The 19,865-nt window shown below is 42.4% G+C and overlaps 2 protein-coding genes across 15 annotated transcripts in view; one reads left to right on the top strand and one right to left on the bottom strand.

Annotated features, from left to right (window-relative positions):
• The first annotated feature begins 363 nt into the window (after positions 1 to 363).
• Positions 364 to 6,962, top strand: LOC143183960 (uncharacterized). Its single transcript, XM_076385830.1, has 10 exons — positions 364 to 429; positions 565 to 783; positions 1,307 to 1,503; positions 2,011 to 2,133; positions 4,282 to 4,571; positions 4,652 to 4,862; positions 4,933 to 5,058; positions 5,134 to 5,357; positions 5,439 to 5,772; positions 6,413 to 6,962. The coding sequence occupies exons 2-10, from the start codon at positions 566 to 568 to the stop codon at positions 6,601 to 6,603; spliced, it is 1,914 nt and encodes a 637-aa protein (XP_076241945.1). The 5' UTR covers positions 364 to 429; position 565; the 3' UTR covers positions 6,604 to 6,962.
• A 4,704-nt stretch (positions 6,963 to 11,666) lies between these two features.
• Foxp (forkhead box transcription factor P) overlaps positions 11,667 to 19,865 on the bottom strand; it is a 196,597-nt gene continuing 188,398 nt past the window's right edge. For 8 of the 14 annotated variants that reach the window (XM_076385828.1, XM_076385814.1, XM_076385818.1 and 5 more), the window contains 4 exons: positions 15,477 to 15,652; positions 12,514 to 12,589; positions 12,262 to 12,374; positions 11,667 to 12,056 (listed from right to left, as the gene is read on the bottom strand). In XM_076385828.1, the coding sequence (XP_076241943.1) occupies positions 11,807 to 12,056; positions 12,262 to 12,374; positions 12,514 to 12,589; positions 15,477 to 15,652 (615 nt within the window). In that variant the 3' untranslated portion in view covers positions 11,667 to 11,806. Of the gene's footprint in view, positions 12,057 to 12,261; positions 12,375 to 12,513; positions 12,590 to 15,476; positions 15,653 to 18,102; positions 18,234 to 19,865 lie in introns of all 14 variants that reach the window. The other 6 variants (XM_076385820.1, XM_076385824.1, XM_076385823.1 and 3 more) reach the window with 3 other exon arrangements.

Genomic DNA, 19,865 nt, shown 5'->3' with positions numbered 1-19,865 from the left:
TTGTTTGTTTTGAGCTTGCGAGCTTTCATGCATATGAGTATTAGAACTTTCGAACTTTCGAGCTTGCGTGGGTGTTTTTCACCTTAGAAGGAAAAAGTTCATATTGCATCGTGGCGTTATAATGAAGCGGAACAGTAACAATTTTGTAGAGTTGACGCAGGCGCAAGGATCGTGATAGAACGATAGATAAAGCAGTGTACTGCTAGCTGAAGTGCCAGTCGCTATGCGCTTACCTCAGTACGCGAGGTGTTTTTTTGCGTTAATCACTACGCTCTGTCAGGCTTTCTTGAGTAAAGAGAATCGTTGGAAAAAGATTCTACTTGAACTTTCAAACGCGTCTAACAAGTACAAGGAGGGTAGGGGGTCGAGGGTGGTTTAAGTTTTGACGGCAATGAGATGGGTGGAAGGTGTTTGAAACTTCTGGTCTATGTAAGTGTCCACATTACAAAAAAATATTCGAATGAATTAAAAAATTACTTAATTTCATTTCGGAATTTCTTTTTTATTTTTGAACGTGCTTCAAACGATTACCACAGACGAGTGATCTTAAAATTACTCTTTCAGAATGGATGTAAGTTCACTGGTACCGGCGGGTCTGCTGGCTGGACAGGTGGATCTCTGCGAGGTCCAGGCCGGTTACACTAAGTTCTCCGAGAATTTGCGGAGATTCACTCCACAAGCTATACAGTGCGCGATCTTTTGCGGCGGATCCAGGTGCAAATATGAAAATCCAAAGTCCTGGCCACCGGTGCACATGGCGATACAGAACATCTTTTCGCACTGGTAAAGCTCGAGGCATTTAAACTGCCCTGAAAATGATAAATTACTATTTGTAAATGTGCATAGAAGTGCTCAAAATGACGGAAACATCGACATATATATTTCATGTCTGCACTTTATGAAATTAAATCGATCGTAATTACGAGATGATAGCTTCTCCTCCATGTATAAACAAAATTAGTTTGTGAATATCATGTTTCTTTCCATATATGCAAATTGCATTAAAATAAATTTATTTTCTGAATCGATTAGAATTATTCCTCTAATACCGTGACTTGTAATTTCTATTCGATCTTGAATTATGAATCCCACGAACTTGGGCAAAGGTTAAGGGTTGATACATCCTGATATCTATGGATTAAAATAGCTCACGATGAATTTCCTGAATCGATTTCTAGCCAAATTATCTCGAAGATACAATGCTTTTATATAGAGCTTACAATCATTTTTGAGCATTTATCTCTGCATACAAGATGTTGATGCTGAATTTATTCTCCACTTTATGAGAGGGTTGACAATTCCTTAGGGTGACTGATGACGTTCTCGCAATGGCACGGCCCAGCACCACACAGATAATAAAAAAAGACATAATTGCACAATTTCAAGGGTGGAGCATCAAAACAATAATAAACCTGCAAACGCCAGGCGAGCATGCGAGCTGTGGCGGCCCCCTCGAAGCAAGTGGATTCACCTACGACCCGAATATCTTCATGAGAAATGGCAGTAGGTATTAAGACACACTGACTTCCCTAGATCGGCAGAAAAAATAGACAATTCCTGCCTTTTTTGGAAAATTCTATTCTTCAATAATTTACCCTTAAATAAGGAATAATTATTTCAACACCTTCATAAATATTTATCAAAAACTACAAATACACCTTCATAATAGTCACGAAAGAAACCTCTCTGTAGAAATAGAAAACCTTTTAATAATAATAGAAGTTTCATATTATGGGAGTACAAAAATAGTAGCTATTTGAAGGAAAAGACATCAAGTTGCAGGGGTATATAAGGGTAGGTTGTCCTTGCAGGGCACATGAATCGCGCCAGGAGCCGACACCGAGTTAGATCGAAGAATTTCCCGGTTGAAGCATGCAATGCAGCAAAACCTATGTATCCATGCGGAGAAAACAAAAGTTTGAATGGCAACCGTGGGAGTTCGGTGTCTCTCCTGGGGCCGACAAGGTGGGACCAAGGTCTGAAGGACACGTTTCCATGAATCTGTTGCAGTTTACTATTACAATTTCGCTTTGAAGGACTACGGGGATGCGACGATGAGCAAGTTGTTGGACATGGTCAAGGTCGTGGCCTTCGCCGTGCAGGAAGGAAGAGTAGCGATCCACTGTCACGCTGGTAAATCGATCTCTTTCGATAGATGCAATGACTTGACTCTCACTATCGCACCTCTTGCTTTCGACTCTATGCTTGCACTTACTCTTACTTGGTAAAAAACGAGATAGAAAAAGTTGGTAGTGGAGATCGTATCAAACCCACTGTGGATGCACTCGTTTCCACCCCTTATCAAGATATTTTAATTCAAGAGGGGTTTCACGGTTCGTACCTTCGCGTAGCTGCTTATCAGCAATTTGTAACCTTTACATGTATCGATCTAAGGCACGTGTGAAACAAGCTGGGCCACGATATCGTTTTGGTGCATTGCGTGCCGCTGCGTCAACGCGGTGCATCTGAATTTTTGCATTCGTTATGCATCCTCCTTGAACTTTCGGTCGCTACAAAAATTGCACGGTGCATTATGCAAATTTTGAGAAATCGAGGAGGGGACTTTTAGAGGACTAGAGTTTCTAGTGACTTGCAAACAGGAGGAAGTAAAAAAGTCTATTGACCTTGATTGACATTGACTAGCATAAATAGATCACTTTTCGAAGAGAATTTTCCACGCAAAAGCCACGCATATGATAAAATGATTATTAGAGTCATATTATCTGATCTAATCTACTAATAACCGAGACAGATGATTTAACTTGTCACGCAAAAGTCCGTACACATTTACCCAATAAAACAATTATGTTAAGCTATACCCGTAGCAGATGAAATGAATAATTTCTTCTTCAATCATTTCTAAAAATATAAACTTAGAGACAATAACTTTTTTTTAAACGCAAAACAATTCTCTTAACTGGTTAGAAGACTGAAACGAAAGAAATTATTTTGTGTATGCTATAACCCAATTACCAGTTAACGATTACGCAGGGAACAATTTCAACTTTTGATAAATGTAGCCACTTCAGCACGCTTCTATGACTAATTTTCTAACAGGCTGGAAGCGTGTTCGCCACCCATAAACGGTACCAGGCTCGATTCGTCAAGAAAATTTACGTGCACGAAAAATAGATAAGGGAGGATAAGGGAATCAAGGCGTAACTATGCACGTTGTATTCGCGAGTCCTGATTAGGTGCAAGAACGTTTAATCTAGGAAGCCACAATCGCTGCAGAGGCCAATTATTTGTCTGGAAAATGCTATGATCATATCACTGCGCCAGAGGTTTGGAAACCCCGTCGGGAAAGAGTCTCAATAGGATCGATCGATTGGCTATTCAATATCAAGGGCTTTTAAGCTATGCATACTTAACGATCATAAAAGTTGCATTTTCTTCGCTTTCAGAAGGGGTTCGCATACGAGAATATGCAACCACAAATCCTGTTATTACGCGCACGAAGGTATTCCGCTCTTGACGTGAAAAGTTTGAGCGTTCTCTGGCTGTTTCAAAACGACTTACAACTCAGAAGATTTATATCCCAATTTAACCCAAGGAAACAATGACGTTGGGTGAAGCTCACGATACTCGTACAGAGAATACTTCAGTGTTTAATTATCCATTCGATCGAAATTTTCGAATTCCATTCGTGCTTCACGCGTGCTTCAGTTCGTGACTTGCAGGATATGAGTAGGTGTTGATGGATTTCAAATCTAGCGAAATGAAATACACATGGCGACAGTATCGAGCGATCACTCGCCGGATACGTCATAATTCTCAACTCAGGAAGTTGGTCAGTCACGATTACCTACGAGTTCCGGCTTCCTAATTCGCGGCTACATCACGAACCCTTAATTCGTCGGCGGAGTTCACTGTGTGATCGATAGTCCATGTATAGGATGGAAATAAATGTTTCAGGACTTGTGTAATAATAATTCGTAACGATTACTTTTGATGGATTACTTTGTTTCATTGTCATACATGGACAGATTTATCAAACTTCAATGTGCAGGGAATTTCCATTTCGTAGCAAACCTTTTTATTAAATATGTATACTTTTTGGATTCAAAAATTAAGATAAACTAAAGAGGATTATTTAATAAGGGCCTTTTAAGTATAGTAAAACCTCAATGCTGAAACTGTGTGCAAGTAGCAAGGTCCACAAATTCTGCAAAGGAGCACTCGCAGCTCTCAAAGTTGCACTAATTCTTTTGCAACAAGTGCAAGACTATATATTACAGCAACTTGTCTCAAGAAAAGTTGATAACAAACGTTATCTTCTAGGCCTAGGTAGAACGGGTGTCCTGATAGCGTGCTACCTAATTTACAGTCTTCGTGTGAGGGCGAACGATGCTATAAGGTTCGTCCGCATGAAACGGCCGACGGCGATACAGACTCGCGGCCAGATACTCTGCATCCAGGAGTTCGAGCATTTTGTTCTTCCGCAGATGGTAGTTTTTCCTTTAAGTAGCGCAATAGGTGACCGTAAGCCTTGCAGCTTGCAGTCACACCTGAAGAAACAGCACAATGTTCTGCATGGATACGAGCAGCGTACTTTTAAACACATTCCTAAGGTATTTCATACTTCCACAGTTAGATGTCTTAGAGAACTAATATAATTTATAGATTCTTTAATGGTCAATGGTTTCTGTAGATCGTCTTCACGATCTGCGAGAGAATTCTTCAATTGTGCGACTGTCAAGATGACAATTCGCCCTGTGAGATTAAGTACACAGTGTCCAACAGCTCGTTCACTCATAAATTCATATCCCATGTCCTGGATAAACTGCGCGACAGCAAGGGGAATATAAGGCACTCCTATTCGTGGGCTGAATCCCTTGCTGACTCCACTTTCGACTGTTCTAGTAAGAAAAAATCATAAAATACTATATTCTATGTTAACGGTAGGAAAATTTTCGAAAATTTTTGTATTAGGCTCCGCGAAAGCATGCACGAGCGGTAGCCAAGCATCATCCAGAGATACCTCTGACGACATTGGACGATTAAGTGACGTATTCTGTACCTCGCCAGACACTCCATCCTGTGACTCTGCCTTTCCAGGTGATCTACAAGAAAATAATTATGCCACTCAAATCTTGAGTTAATCTTAATAAGCAGAGAGAATATTTTTTACAGGTCTAGATGATAGCTGCGTGGATGACGTCCTTGGCGACGGCATCCACGGCCAAGACCTGCTGGACAATGATGTCTACAAGGAGATTCAGTCACACATGGATCTGAAGGTAGCAGCTCAGAACGCTGCCTTCGAGACTGTCAGCACTGAAGAAGCGGTCAGAGCTCTAATCAGAGACAATGCAATCTTGCATGACAAGACGAAGAAGCGTCTGCAAGACTATCAGGTGCATTGAAATAATTTGCCTTTTGAGGATAGTGCAGCAGATCAATTTGTATTCGAGCAGTAATAGAATCTGTCTTCTCAGGTGGACCTGAATCATCGATCTACCGCCTGGCAGCGTTTACAGATGGAAACCGATCTAGATGTTCTGTCAGGATTACTGTTCGAGTGGTTAGAGACGCTGAAGCATCCTCTGCTCGACGTGGACAGCCTCAGCTACATTGTCGCATGGAGTTCCAAGCCTCAACGATGTCTTGAGAAGCTGCCCACTTGCAACAGATACTTACTTGAGTACCTTCTTCGGTTCGTTGGTCGACTGAGGCCGATGACGAGCGAAAGTCAGAGTCTGATAACGAAACGATTCATGGCTACCCTCACGCAGCAGAGTATTTGGCTCAGGAGTTCCTTCTACCCTTCCAGTAGGTATTTACTGGGGAATATTTCAATCGACAGTTATCCATTGAACTAAATTAAGACTTACTCCACTTCTTGATAGACAGTATTTTTATTCCGAGTATAGTCAGTGGGTATAACTTGCTCTAATGCGATGAAAGCAAAGAATGAAAAAGTTAAAATGTGGTAACCTGCACCAGGCGAAGCAACAGAGTTTATCACTTCGTATTACCTACTCTGTACTTATTTATGAATCACGTCATATTTTAATCCAAACTTCGCATGTTGTTTCTTTGTTGCTTAAGAATGAGGAGTCACGATAGGTAGCTAACTGTTCTAACAGCATGTTAGGAATAAGCTTTCTGTCTACGTTGCATATTTGATGAAGATAAAGCGTCGTCTGCATAGTTGACGGACGTTTGTTACCAGTACATGGCGCAGCTGATCGCCAGAAATATTGATTTGCCAACAATGCCATTCGTCCTATTTATGTTATCGATAATTGTGATTCGCGCACGTGGCTGGAGAAAACATGAAACTGGAATCGTGCTTCTCCCTTTTGTCCATCCTTTTTCCGTGAATTATTTATTCGAAACTGAGAGAACAACGTCCCATGTTTGCTCAAGCATCGATTGTATCACTCACGTCCCTGTCGTTCTGTCGCAGATAAAACTTTCCCGAAGTTACGACGAGGGACCGCGGCGAAGCTTAACGAATTTTTCATCAGGTTGATGAACCTGATAGAGGAAATTAACACGCAAGAAACTGAAAGGCCTCCGTGGTCATCGAAATGGGAATTGGTGTCCAGTCAGTTGCGGCAAATAGAAACGCAAAGGAGGGGTGAAAACTCTGTTTAAGTCCAGGCGAAGAGAGAGTCAAAGGGGGTGAAAATAATGAGTGTTTCATTTAGAAATTTCGTAGAGTTTCAATCAAATATTTTTTCAATGGAAAGAGTTGAGTGCTGTCTTGTCGAGGATAAATGTATATAAAAAATGTCCCATTTAAAAATACTTTGCCTTTTAAGAGTCGTGTAGTTGGAGAGTATATATTCTTGTTAGGTTTCGTAAAAAAATTAATTTGAAGACGAGTATCTAAAAATTGTACATTCTTTTTTATTGTTAGTTATTTTCCTACATATTTTGAGTGACCATGTTAAATGGGACATCCTGGAAGACTATGTAATGGATGAAAATAAAAGAGTATTTTAGTAGTAATAAATTTTTAACCTTTACCTAAAATTTTATCATTTCAAGTTATTGATAGTATCTATCTGTGAAAAAGAAAGCTTCGCGTGTATCAGATTATGGTACTTCATCAATCGATCTAAAAAGGTTCTGCTTTTGTCGACTGATAGTCACGTTTTCCAACAGTTGGTAATTCAACGAAGATGTACTAGAACATTTACCCAGAAACATTATTAAAAACCGCACTTTAATAAGAATTTTTAATATTATCGAGAGAATAGAAATAAATTATATGAATATGATAAAACTGTCCAAAGATAAATTAGTATAATTGACGAAAGAATCTAACAATTTCACGGATTGTTCGCAGTTCTTTTATTAAATATGACAAACGAGGAATTCGGAAACAAACAGTTTAGACAGCTTTGAATCCTCAATGTTCACGAATTGCTGTTTTATTTTATATATATATATATAGATTCTTTTTCAAGACGATTCTATTAGATAGAGACTTAATTCTAGAGCTTAATTCGAGCTAGAAAATGCGATCTCCTTATGCTCCTCTATTTACAGTATGATATAAGTCCATCCGTGATCTAAACACATATGTATCGTAAACATTTTAACTTACTGTGTATTATAAATCCTCGACGTTACCTAATCAGGATCGTATTTTAAGCATTATTACAAACGATCAGTCAGTCTTATACAAAGAAAGTACAGTGAAAATTATAACTTTCGGTACTTACAATTTACCGCTTAGATCGATAAACTGCTCTTTTCTTTTTATAAATCCTCTCTCTCGCTACCTTTTTTCTCCGACAAAAAAAGGTCGATGAAAACAGTTCCAAGAGGTGGGCTTGGTTTGGTTTTCTTTTAGTAACACATTTAATTTCTCGGTAAAATCGGTACATTTTTACAAGGCAACTTATCATACAATACTTGATAAAATAATTCATACGCAACGAAGTCCTAGGAATTTCTTTCTTTTCTTTTTTATATTTTACGTGACCAATGATCTAAGGAGCTCGGATTTGCGAAAGTTTATAAACTTCCATTTATTTCACACGGCACAGGATAATACTGAGTGATTCGCTGACGAATTCGATCCATGCAACGAGAGAACAATTTCGAATCAGCGTTCGAGAAGCAAAGATCTTCCTCGAACACCGTTGCCTTCATTTTTAAAAATAGATTCTCGATCGCGATTGACAGCACTCGAAGCGATTTGAAAATTCTACTATGACTGTGCTTCGCAGCAACGCTAGAAAAAAATACTTATAAAACTTGAACATAGATGTTGGTTAACGAAATTGCTCTCTACAAAAAGAAGTTGCATCGCTGGCTGCTTCAAAATGATTTCCAGTAATCGCACTGAAAACTGCAGTTCAGAAGAGGAAATTAGCTACAGTCAAAACGGAGTCAAATGGCTGCCTGGGATCCCCCCCACCATTTTACTTTTCTTTCCCTTAATGTAGGTCCTCTGCTTTTTAGACAGACTGATAAGCTACTAATGAAATTAGGATTAAATATAATTCAAGATGGGGGAAGTGACCTGAAATAGCCCTTAGACGCCATCCTGATTATAGCATCGTTCATTGGACACTTCTATTCTGATATGATCCCGCTGGATGTTCGTCCAACGCAACGAACGTCCACAAAAATTCGTCACCGACGCAAGGGAGAGAAAAAAAGAGAGTACCGCGAAGTATTATCTGGCCGACGAACCTGAAGGGACAAATCGGTGAACCGGTATATTCTAAAATCCCGTGTCCTTCCTACGCTCGTACGAAAATTTAACCATTCTTTGTTTCTTTATAGATACCTATTCGAAATATACAACAAACATAACAGGGAACGTTTAAACATGTACAATATAGAATTATTCGCAAGGTAACAGCGGCTACTATACAAAAGTTCGTGGAAACGAAAAACGTCGTACGTGCACGGTTCTCTCGCGTATCGCACGGTGGATCGAGTGACGATAGATCCCACCGTGGTGCTATTCATCTTCGTTCGCGACGCGACCAATCGTCGTTCGACTAAAAACGCGAAATGTGTCCTGTCGAGCTGCTCGGTGGAGAATCGACGGTCGTCGCGTCTCCGCCCTCTCGTGGACGATTCGAGACTTCGAAAGTAAAAATTAAATGCAGCCGGGATATACGCGCGAACGTATCGTGTACGTGTGTTTGTCTGTGGGTGGGTGATGTATGCGTGTATACGTACGTATATAGACTTTTTTTTCTTGTTATATACCACGCTATCGATAGACTCATTCATCCGCGAGAATGACGCGATGTTCACAAATCCCTAATGCCTCGACGAGTTTCAACTATTTACAGGAGAGTCTTCTTCTATTTTATGTCAAGTCCTTAATCCATTATACACAATACATAGAGACTTAGATTAGCAATAAGTGGCGTTACGCGAAAGCGAGCCCAGACCGGCACAAGTCTTCCAAAATTTTTGTCTTCTTTTGCTTCTACAAAACTTGCTTGTTTTAATCTCCAATGCTCGTCGATGCGCGTGAAGATTCACAGACATACACGTTCCACTCGATTACTTTCTCTAGGTAATACTAAAGAACGAACGCGTTGAGTTCGCTAAAGGGGAATCATGCAAGAACACTTGAAAGTTCATTGGTTCTAAAGATTTTCTAAATGGGATGGAACGAAACGCTTATGTGACTCACTAAACACGGAATGGATAGAGTGACTAATATAGGAATGAAAATTATAGAATGATCGAAAAATGGAAAATTTGCCAGTTAATAGTGTACGAAGTACTGTAAAGTATTTATGACCATCAATTTGGAACACACAATTCACGGGAAGAACAGCCTGCTTTGATCAGTAGGACTAGTCGCGTCAGTAGTATGACTCCGTGCTGGTCAGACACCTTCCGAAGCGAGCCATAAGATTACCGAAATGCTGAGTCTTTTCTAAGGACAGCATGGAATAACAAACACCGAAACAAAAACTTTCCATTGACTCGATTCAGCAATCACAATATAAAATTAACAATCACCCATGAAATGCTGAAAGAAAACCGTTTTCTGACATTCGCCACAGACATTCGAAAGCACCGCCACAGCGACTAAAGAGTCCCTCCACGACTAATACACCCCCGCAATTAAGGAGCCCCCTGGACAAACTATCTACACGCACTACCGCCGTCGAAAACTAATTAATTTACAAAAATATTACAAACAAACGTACCCCTTCGTGTTATCAGTCGAACGGAATATATCACACGCGCAGAAGTGTCTCTTCTGTTGCTGTAGCGGTCTGAAGTCAAGACTCACGCTTCTCACGGCGTCTGCGACGATCGAAAGTGTACTGATTCGCGTTTCAGCGACCCCACCGGAAGTGGAAGGGTCCCAGGGAGATGTGTACCGACATGAGCCCGCTTCCTCGACTAAACGTGTGTGCTCACAGGGGCTCGAAGATCGACGAGTAACGGCCCCCACGCTTGGACGCAACGGTTCTGTCGAAAATTTCGAAATTTCGAAACCGAGCTCGATTACACGGGGCCAGAAAAGGGGGAGGGGGTGGGTCTTTCCGGGGGCCTGGGATTCGGAGGGAGAACGGAGAACAGGGCCATCGACATCTAATTCCTTATAATTTCGATACGTATACGCATTAATATATGTATATGTATATGCATACATAGTAATTTAATTTATTTATAAGTGTGTCCGCGGCATCCGACATTTTTCTTCCTTCTGCGTCGCTCCTCGAGCGTCCTCGATCTCGTTTCTTACGGGGCGCGGTCCTGGCTCAAATTCTATTGCTCGATTTCTTATATTTACTTCGTTTATACCGAGTGATTAAATGTTATTGGAAAAGTGGCGAAAATCGACTTTGTGGAACTGCTTGTGATTAATTTCCTCTAAATTATATAAGTAGACAGTGGGAGGGTACTTCGAGATCGCGTCCGTATTTCATACGCGAACGCTCTTAAATTCTAAGTGTCTGATATAAGAGTTTCGATCCTCATAATAACGCTTCAGTCGTTCCCGCGCGTAGCCACCCCCGCTGTCACAGTTTCACGATTTATCCCTCAAACTTAAAATTCACCCCAACGTTGCCCGTGTTCTCGTGACCCTAGAAACTCTCTGCAAGACTTTCGCGTGCTCCTTCGAGTTTATTCTTCATGAAATTTTGAAAAACGTATCATTTGACTTACTTCGTAATAAGAAAGGCTGTCACGTGTTCGCTCGGGCACAGTGGCGGACCGTACCGGAAGTAAGAAACGACATCGGGGAGCTAGCGGCGTCTTCGTCAATGCTAAGATCGCGGATGCAGCTCGTTTCCCTTCTTCATTTACTCGCTAATGCAATGTACACGAAAGAGTGTTTGTGTGTGTGTCTCTGTGTGTGAGAGAGAGATACATATGTATATATGTATATATTTATGTATATGTATAATAGATATAACCGCGGTTCCGAAACGAAAACGGAAGGGGAACAGAAAATACATCGTTGTTCGCAATTGCTTGAGTAAGGATATGGCTCGAAGGATCGCGCTCGCGAAATTCTCGATTATCTTCGCGCGATCGATCACGCTGCGGCGTGGTGCCGCGGCTTGCACGCTCGTTCTTTCCCTTCTTTACCTTTTACAGCCACCTCTAACGGTCAGCGGCTACGGATATGATGAGTAGGGGTCTCTTACGAAGGAGGAGTGGAGGGCAGGGTGGTCCTAGGGGCCTTCATCGTCTTCTTCGTGTCTTCTTCTTCTTTGTTTTCCTCTGCATTCTCTGCCTCTTCGTCCAGCTCGATCTTCGTTCTCCGTCGACGAGGAAGAGGAGTCTCTTATTATTCTTTCGCGACCGAACCTCAACGCGACAGCTCGACGAATCTATTCGAGGAACGATACTACGCCTCCATCTGATCCTCCGGGGTCATTATGTCGGGCGCCATCGACAGGTCCTCGGCCATGTCCTCGTCCTGCCCTGAATCGTGCCCGTGACTTTCTGGATACTCTCTCTCGTCCACCTGATCGTCTTCACCCTCCTGCTCCGCAGGCGCGTCGACCAGCTCCCGCTTTATTAGTCTCGTCAGTTTACCACCCTCTGGGCTCTGGCCTTCCTGTTTTATGTGCACGGCTGGTTCATCCAACGGTGACCTGTGCGTTTCAAGGGAAAATTGCTAATTACCATTTCTATAGATCAGTGGTAGAAGAGATTTCAATGCTTAACCACTTGCACCATTCAGTTTCACCTACTGATACGATAATAATTTTTTAGAAAAGTTATGTCATGCTCAAGCAATAATGGAAATGGTCCTGTTTAAGTGGTTGATTTCCAGATTTGCAAAAAGCTTTGACTTACATTAAATCGTTATGGGCCAAAATGTGCTCCTTGTCGGGGCTCGTCGTCGTCGACGTGCACATCGTATTGTTTAGAAATCCCATGTTAGAGTCTCCAAGTGCCGCCTGGAAATACTTAAATTGCATTAGATCGTTAGTCACACGATACTTGTTCATGGGTTATCTATCATCCAGACTACGAAAGATACGTTAATTAATGAACTTTATACAATGAAAATAAGACTAAGGCTAAATATCGATCTTAAACAGTTACCTGAAGATTGGCGTTCAGCGCGTCACCGTACATAGTGGGGCTGTGCGTTAACGTGGGACTCTTCGACGGGACACCCCTATAGATCGACAGAGAAGATTTTATTAGTAATCGTCGAAATTCGCCTATCAAGTGTTTCCTGAAACGAAACGCGTGTATATAAGCCGTTTTTTAAAAATCTTGTGTCGATTGTATACGGGGGTTGGGGTGGAATAATAAATTTTCGAGAATAAAGGTGGTGGTCGGGGGGCTTGGGAGGGGGGCAGGGGAAAGATAGAGCTTTTGTGTGTACATTGTGTGCACGTGTGATTGAGTTTCTCATGTAGAGGTATATAGATAATGAGAAAGAGAAAGATAGAGAAAATGGAAAGAGAGAATGTGATAGAGATAGAGAGAGAGAAGAAAGAGAGAGAGAGAGAGAGAGAGAGAGAGAGAGAGTTAAAGAGAGAAGTATAAATATGGAAAAATGTATACACGTATATAATATATTAAAAAAGAGATGAAAAAGAGTGGAAAAAAGAGTTCGAAAACTCTTACCCGTCGTTTACCAGTTTCCACTCACTCGTCCAACGATCGGCTCGGTTGAGATTGAGCGAGGTTAGATAAAAAACTTGATAGAAAAATCCAAAAAAAGCGCCCTCGTTTCCATCATTCGCATCGATCGAAACGAAGCAAGCGGAACAGCTTCGTTCCCGCTTCGTTTACGATCCCAGGAAACGACATCTTGGCTTATGAACGGCTCTGAGGCTTACCTGTCCTTACCTTCACATGTATTCCCTCAAAATTTGTCATTTACAAGATTCCAGTGTTCAACGTCGACCAAGTTGACGTGCCTTTTTCAGCAGACAGTGGTCCAGTGAAAGAAGGCACCTTTGTTCTCTCTTGCAAACAATCAAGGATTCACGCGACGCGTGTGACGTGCACACGAAACGATAGATGCCTCGTTCCTGAACGTAGATATGCGTCTGATCTTTTGCAAGAGACTTGCATGCGAAGAAAAAAGAAAAAAGAGAGAATGATGCCTAGAGCCGTTCATCAAGTGACTCGGAGCGCTGAGAGCAAAGCGAGATAGAGAAAAAAGACAGAGGGAAAGAGAGAAAGAGACAGAGAGATAGAGATGGACAGTGAAAGATAGATAGAAGTAGAGATAGTGAGTGTAAAAAGAGATAAAGAGAGAAAAATGTTAAAAAACGTTTAAAAAGATGATTAAAAAAGTATAGAAAAATTACCGGAGGTTGCAATAGTTAGTACGTAAACCGTGAGGTACCTGAGGTTAGAAGAGAGTGATGGTCGCGGTCGATGAATGAAGATATTCCGTATCGTCCGAGAGATCTTTTTGTTGCGGTCGTGACACGCTTAATTTACACAATTTACACATGCGCGAGTAGCCCTCTGACACGCATTATCGTCAGTCACACCGAAAACCATTCTTACGTCGAAGAAGCGTACTAAAGGCGAACCAAAGACAAAAACGGGAAAAGAAAAAACGTACAGGTGGAGTTCGTAAAAAGAAAGGGGAACGCATCGGCGGCAACGCCATCGCTCGCGATCACTGAAGAGGAAGCTGAGAAACTAGAACAACTGCGAAAGCTTCACCTTCCCTTTTTCGAACTACCATCGACTCGTCTGCTCGTTCTATCGCTACACGCTATACAGCCTGTTGCTCGATAGCAAAAAACGAACGGAAAAAAAGAAAAAGAAACAGGAGAACCCAAAATCATATGCAACGAGCGCCTCGTTCGAGCTGTTTATGGCCGCGAACGAAGACGCGGGGGAAAAGAAAACCAACTGGTAGGCGAAACACAGACAGAAAAATCCGAAAAACAAGGGTGAAACGAAACGTTTGATCACGCAAACACGTCCACATTCTTCCCCAAAAGACACTGCAAACGCCACTACGTAAGCGCCATACAATTAGAAGCACAGTGTTTTCAGTGGTAGGATAGTCTTACGGGTGGTTTCATTTTTTAATTCATGTTTTCTTTCTTTTTTTTTTTTTAGATTTTAAGGGACGAAAATTAGGAACCTTGATTATCCATGCGAGCAACCACTAAACACATCAGAGATCCTGCAGCACGGACCAATCGTCCTGTGGCTGGGCTCCTGCAGGATCGTTCGGGATTCAAGCTCTCTCGGGTGTGCTAGAGCCTTGGGCTACGGTTCTAGTGACGTTTACGGGGAGGTTCTATGAGGGGTGTTGTTTTGGACGTCACGAGCAGAGGTGCGCAATTATTCGAAGATTTAACCACTAATAAACTACAAGATCATAGCTCCACCATTTAACATTTGATATGTATTATTTTAAGCCTATTAGGATTTTTGCATTTTCAATATTTTTTTCTATTTCTTTTGTGACAAATACCATAACCTAGGATTACTATGAATAGTTGCATAGAAAAATCTGAAGTGCACCTCTGATCACGAGAGCAAGGAAGGTTGGACGTTACTACTTCTCGGTTCTCAGGGAGGCGGATTCTAAAGGCGAACGAGGCAGGCATGATGCGGAATTCGTATCCTGGGGATTGGATAAACTGCGTAGAGCCACTTCCTGTTGCCTTGGTAGTCATTTTCCAACTAACTTTCCCGCAAACTTTATCGCGATGCATCTTACAAATCGTTCAGAGTACATTAAGTAGAATAACCCGTATCGTGCCCGACACCAAGTAAAAACGAACAAATTCAGAGAATCCTAATCTATATCAATTCCAGGTTCAATCAGACATATAAAATGCACAAGAAACTGTTCTAATATTTGCGAAGAATAAAAAAAAGGTAAGACAAGACTCTCAAGTCGCGTTTGAACGACAAAGGCAGCAGGTTTGGTGAGGGGCGTTTAGTGGTTCGTTTCGTAGGCAACGACCAAGCGAAAACGTCCCGGTCGCCGCGTTCTAAAAGATACCGCGCGGTAAGGTTTCAGAACGTCGCGCCAGCCAGCCAGCAGAATTCTAAAAAGTGGTAGTGCTTACTGTGCGGAGAGGTGGGGTGGAGTGGGTGATGGGGTTGGGTCATATTTCCTGGGGCGGCCGCGGGACAGATGCCGCCGCTTTAGGAACTCGGCGTCGTCCACCATCCAGAATGACCCGAAGTCGTCCTCATAGCGCACAAAACACTTGTGCAATGATAGATTGGTGCGGATCGCGTTCTGTATACACAGACAAGACCACCAAGAAATAGAGAAAAAGAGAGTAAAAAAGATAAAGGTTGTTTCTGCTTGTTGTTGTTGCTGTTGTTCAACAGTACATCTTTTTATCTGTTTCGCTTAAACGCTTTTCGGTTGAACAAACGCTCTGTCAGCCAGAGGTCCGCCGCTCCTCGCCGCGGCCGTTCTCAGAGAGCGTCTGAACGTCTCATCGGTTCGAGCACAACGACCGCCGAGAGAGGTGCGACAATCGTGGCGCTTGATCGTCGCTCGTGCAGGTGAATCCCTGTCGTTCACCCGGCTAATCGTCGCGAGACAACGCTCTGTCAACGCTCTGTCAACGCTCCCTAGCCTCGCCGTCCTCTCCTACCCGAAGGGGGGGGGGGGGGATTTCGACGTCGAGCGGGCCCTCGAGGTCGAACCCCGGCGTTTCCAGAGAGACAATGACAAAAAGACAGCACAGACTCGCAAAATAGAAGGGGTAATAGAGAGAAAAAGAGAGAAAAAAACAAGAGCTAGACGTAAAAGTAAAAAAGTACGTAGTAATAATAAGGCGGCTACTTCCTCTCACTACCTGACACCAAACTGCGATTCCGCGGTTCTCGCTCTTGCACTATATCGTCCAGCGTCCGGCTTCCGGGGTTATTCGAGACTAGACTCGGGCCAGAGATAGAGAGAGAGAGACTTGGCCCTGGCAATTCTCGATCGGTTAGTCGCTGCAAAGCCCACATGCTTGTTAAGAAGCACACACACCGCGGCGGTTCTGTTTTCTACGGTTCTCCTTCCACACGAGCACAATCCGGCTCCTCTTCGCGCAATCATTCCAGCCGCCTCTCCTCCTCGAACAGCACCATATCTTTGACACGCACGCGCGCACAATCACGCAGCAGACTGACGGCTACCGTCGCACACGGGGCGGGCAGGTGAGAATTTCACACGCACGCGGGATTCCAACGCAATACAAAGCTGACCGCTCGAGTGCAATCGTGGTGTCTGTCTTGGAGCGGTCTTTACCTACTTTCGAGACTTGGAGCATGAGGTACTGCAAGAGGAAATTTCAGTAGAAGACGTTGGTGTATTGCAGCTCAAAGAGATCAGTTATTCGAAGGATATTTCGCGACTGTAATTGAACTCTTCAAAAGTAGAACTTAATAATCTTATAGCTGAGGAATGGAAGAAATAGTAAAGCAGTTCGATGAATGAATTTTTCAGTCTCGTTAAACAGAAATGACTAGTTTCAAGATATTTCTGAAACTGAAGAGAGGGTGAAGTATAAAAAGATCGGTTCTCGGTTGAAATAGTATCGTCTTATCTTCTTTCGTGTTTTAAGAACAGAAAGTACTTGGAAATTATTCAGTGGAAACTGTGACTGTTTTATCAATTGCACTCGAGGAGGCCGGTGTTAGCAGACAAACGTTCACAGATAAACGACGCAAGCGACAAACAGAGACTGTTACGGGCGAAAGTATGATAGAAAAGAAACGATCTATGTACACACACGCGCACAAATCTATGGCCGTATGAATGCGTACACATAATGTACAAAAAAGGGGTACAGATATAGTCGTATGTATAAAAAAGGAAATAAATTGCTAGAGCAGAGCACGACGTAAGGTTTTACCGAGATACGCATCGTACAGGGACCGAAAAATAATATGCATAAAATAGCCGTGCGTGTATGTGCGTATACATACATATGAGGCTAGCACACGCACGCTTAAAACTTACAAATATACATACAGACATAATATATAAATAGCTATGAAAAAGTACGTGAATACGTATATAGGAGAAGCTCTATATATAAATATATATATACGTATAAAGAATAGAAATATTAAACACTATTAGATATAAAAATCTATACAAATATCAAGATATATAACTATATATATAATAAATATATATATATAAAAATGTAAAAATATGTAAAGAGACGTATGTTGAAATATATACATATATAAAAAGATTGTAAAAAATTGGCAGTATAAATATGAGATGGGGAGGGGGTTAGCGGTACGAGTATGTAATTAGAGTAAAAGCGATAAAAGTGAGTACTGTATAAATACACATATATATAAATATCTATAAATATGTAAAAAAGACATAGATAGAGAGTGAAGAAATATATAGAAATATTAAAAAACTGGATTTCGTTGGACAGGAATTGTTGGAGGTGGGAAGCAGGAACAGAAGAGGATGCGACCGAAGCCGATAATTCTTCAGGTGGTTAGAAGGGGTGATATCCGTTTGGTCGGGGATTAATATTGCATGATATCGAGAGAGACAAAGAGAGAGAAATAGAGGGGAGGAGGCAGAGAAAAAATAGGTAGATATATATATAAATATATATATATATCGTAATAGATCTATATAGTGAGAAAGAGTTAAAAAAACGCGGCTGTAATAATTTTTGTTTTGTCGGTGGGACACGGGGGGGAGGGGCAACGTACCCGGTGGTGCTGCAAGCGCGTTGAGGACGTCTCTTGTAAAACTCCACTTCGTCCACCGTCCATACGGCGCCTTTCACGTTTTCGACTCGCATGAAACATTTGTGGAGAGACAGGTTGTGTCGCACTGCGTTCTATACAAAATAATACACAGACTAAATAAGCAACGCAAAAAACGAACGGAAGCCAACTCAATCGCGAGGCCGGCTGTCGATGGGGGCACACCGCGGGGCTCGGTTCGATGCCATCCTCGGTATCGGATAATGACGATGACGGTGCACGATTCGTGATGATGATGAAACCGACACGCAACGCTGTCCGTGACGGAAGTCGGATGAACCGTTTATCTCGAAGGATCCTCGACTAAGGGGGTAAAAGGTGCATTGGGCGGATGTCTCGACTAATCCCTCTCGTTTCCCTTTTCTATGACTTTTTCTACTTAGATTCGTGTGTTTCGTGAGGGGATTATGTATCGTCGAGGGCTGTCAGCTTGGGCCGCTACCATACAAGCGGAGCGTTCAGTGGGCAGCGGGCCCAAGGTAGCAGCCCAGCGAGAGTCTCTGAATCTGAACGAGGAAGCTGAAAACAATCGACAATTGGTGAACAGAATGTAAATTAGTACGTCGTGTGTGAGCAGCGATAGGATACCCGGCGATGGTCGCGCAATGACAAGGCCGTGAAAGGACATAACGAACCAAAACGATTAATCGAAAAGATACACGGTATGTGGCATTCCTTGTATCGTTAATGCACAGCTAGTCATCTAAGTTCTAGGGGCAACGACAACAATCATACATGCCGCAGGGCCGTACAAAATTCCAAAAGAAGAAGAAGAAGGAGACAAAATGAAAAAAAGAAATCGGGAAAATCAGGTGCGCGAGAGGTCGTGTCGCTGGTGACGACCCTCCCCCAACCGAAGATGGCTTCGTCGCTGGGAACGATGCTGGTTTCTCCGCTGGCCTGGATCCGCAACGACGTCGATGTCACCTGTTCGTTTCTTTCAGAATTGTTCAGATATACACATAACCATGCGAGGCGAAGCGTCATGGCAAACGTCGATTACTTCCACGCTCACTCGCACACACACACGCAGAAGAACACACGCACGCGCGCGCACTCTTGCTGACAAGCGGATTCGTGATGTCACGTTGCGACTCACTCGTGCTCGACGATCCTTCTAGTTGACAAATATTCAACGATTTTCCTGCGGATGTTTGTCAAGCTCGGATGAATCAAAGATAGCGGAGAATAAAGTTGAAAATAAGATGGTTAATTGTGAGCTTTCCTAGACGGTAGATGCTAAGAAAAGGCGCGATACTTGCACGTTTAACGATCAGAATAGAATGGATATGGTTGTGATGGACAGTCGACGAGCGAATCGAAACGTTCCACACGTTACCGAGCGACTTCTCCCCCTTTGAAATCGGGAAAAGCAACACAATTATCGTTACCAGCTCGTCGCTGCTCGCCGCGTCACTTAGCCTGTTAATTTAAATTAATATAGTAAGATTATCCGAGATTCTTGAAAGCTCATCCTTTCTAGTTAAACGCATTCAGCTTAATCTGCTCGTAAATGCAAATTGCACGGCCAGTCGTTTCGTCTTTGTGACTCGCAATCAAACCCGTTGCATAACTCTGCCGCGGAGCCACGCTCTGAGTTCATCCATTTAGAGGCGGAATTATTTCAGGCTTCCTAGATGCATGGCAACGTTTCACGGTACCCGTAATCGCGACATCGAGTCCGATGAATTATTTCGACTTTTACT

This window comes from Calliopsis andreniformis, chromosome 9, assembly GCF_051401765.1.
Source record: "Calliopsis andreniformis isolate RMS-2024a chromosome 9, iyCalAndr_principal, whole genome shotgun sequence".
NCBI classification, from domain to species: Eukaryota; Metazoa; Arthropoda; class Insecta; order Hymenoptera; family Andrenidae; genus Calliopsis; species Calliopsis andreniformis.
Note: the sequence above shows the minus strand (reverse complement) of the source record. Positions and strands in the feature narration are given on the sequence as shown.

What these genes read in the sequence shown, in the direction of transcription:
- LOC143183960 (XM_076385830.1), top strand. Translation starts at nt 566, where the DNA reads ATGGATGTAAGTTCACTGGTACCGGCGGGTCTGCTGGCTGGACAGGTG. An exon ending in CTTTTAAACACATTCCTAAG is followed by an intron (nt 4,572 to 4,651) that starts GTATTTCATACT and finishes TGGTTTCTGTAG; the next exon opens with ATCGTCTTCACGATCTGCGA. An exon ending in AGCGTCTGCAAGACTATCAG is followed by an intron (nt 5,358 to 5,438) that starts GTGCATTGAAAT and finishes CTGTCTTCTCAG; the next exon opens with GTGGACCTGAATCATCGATC.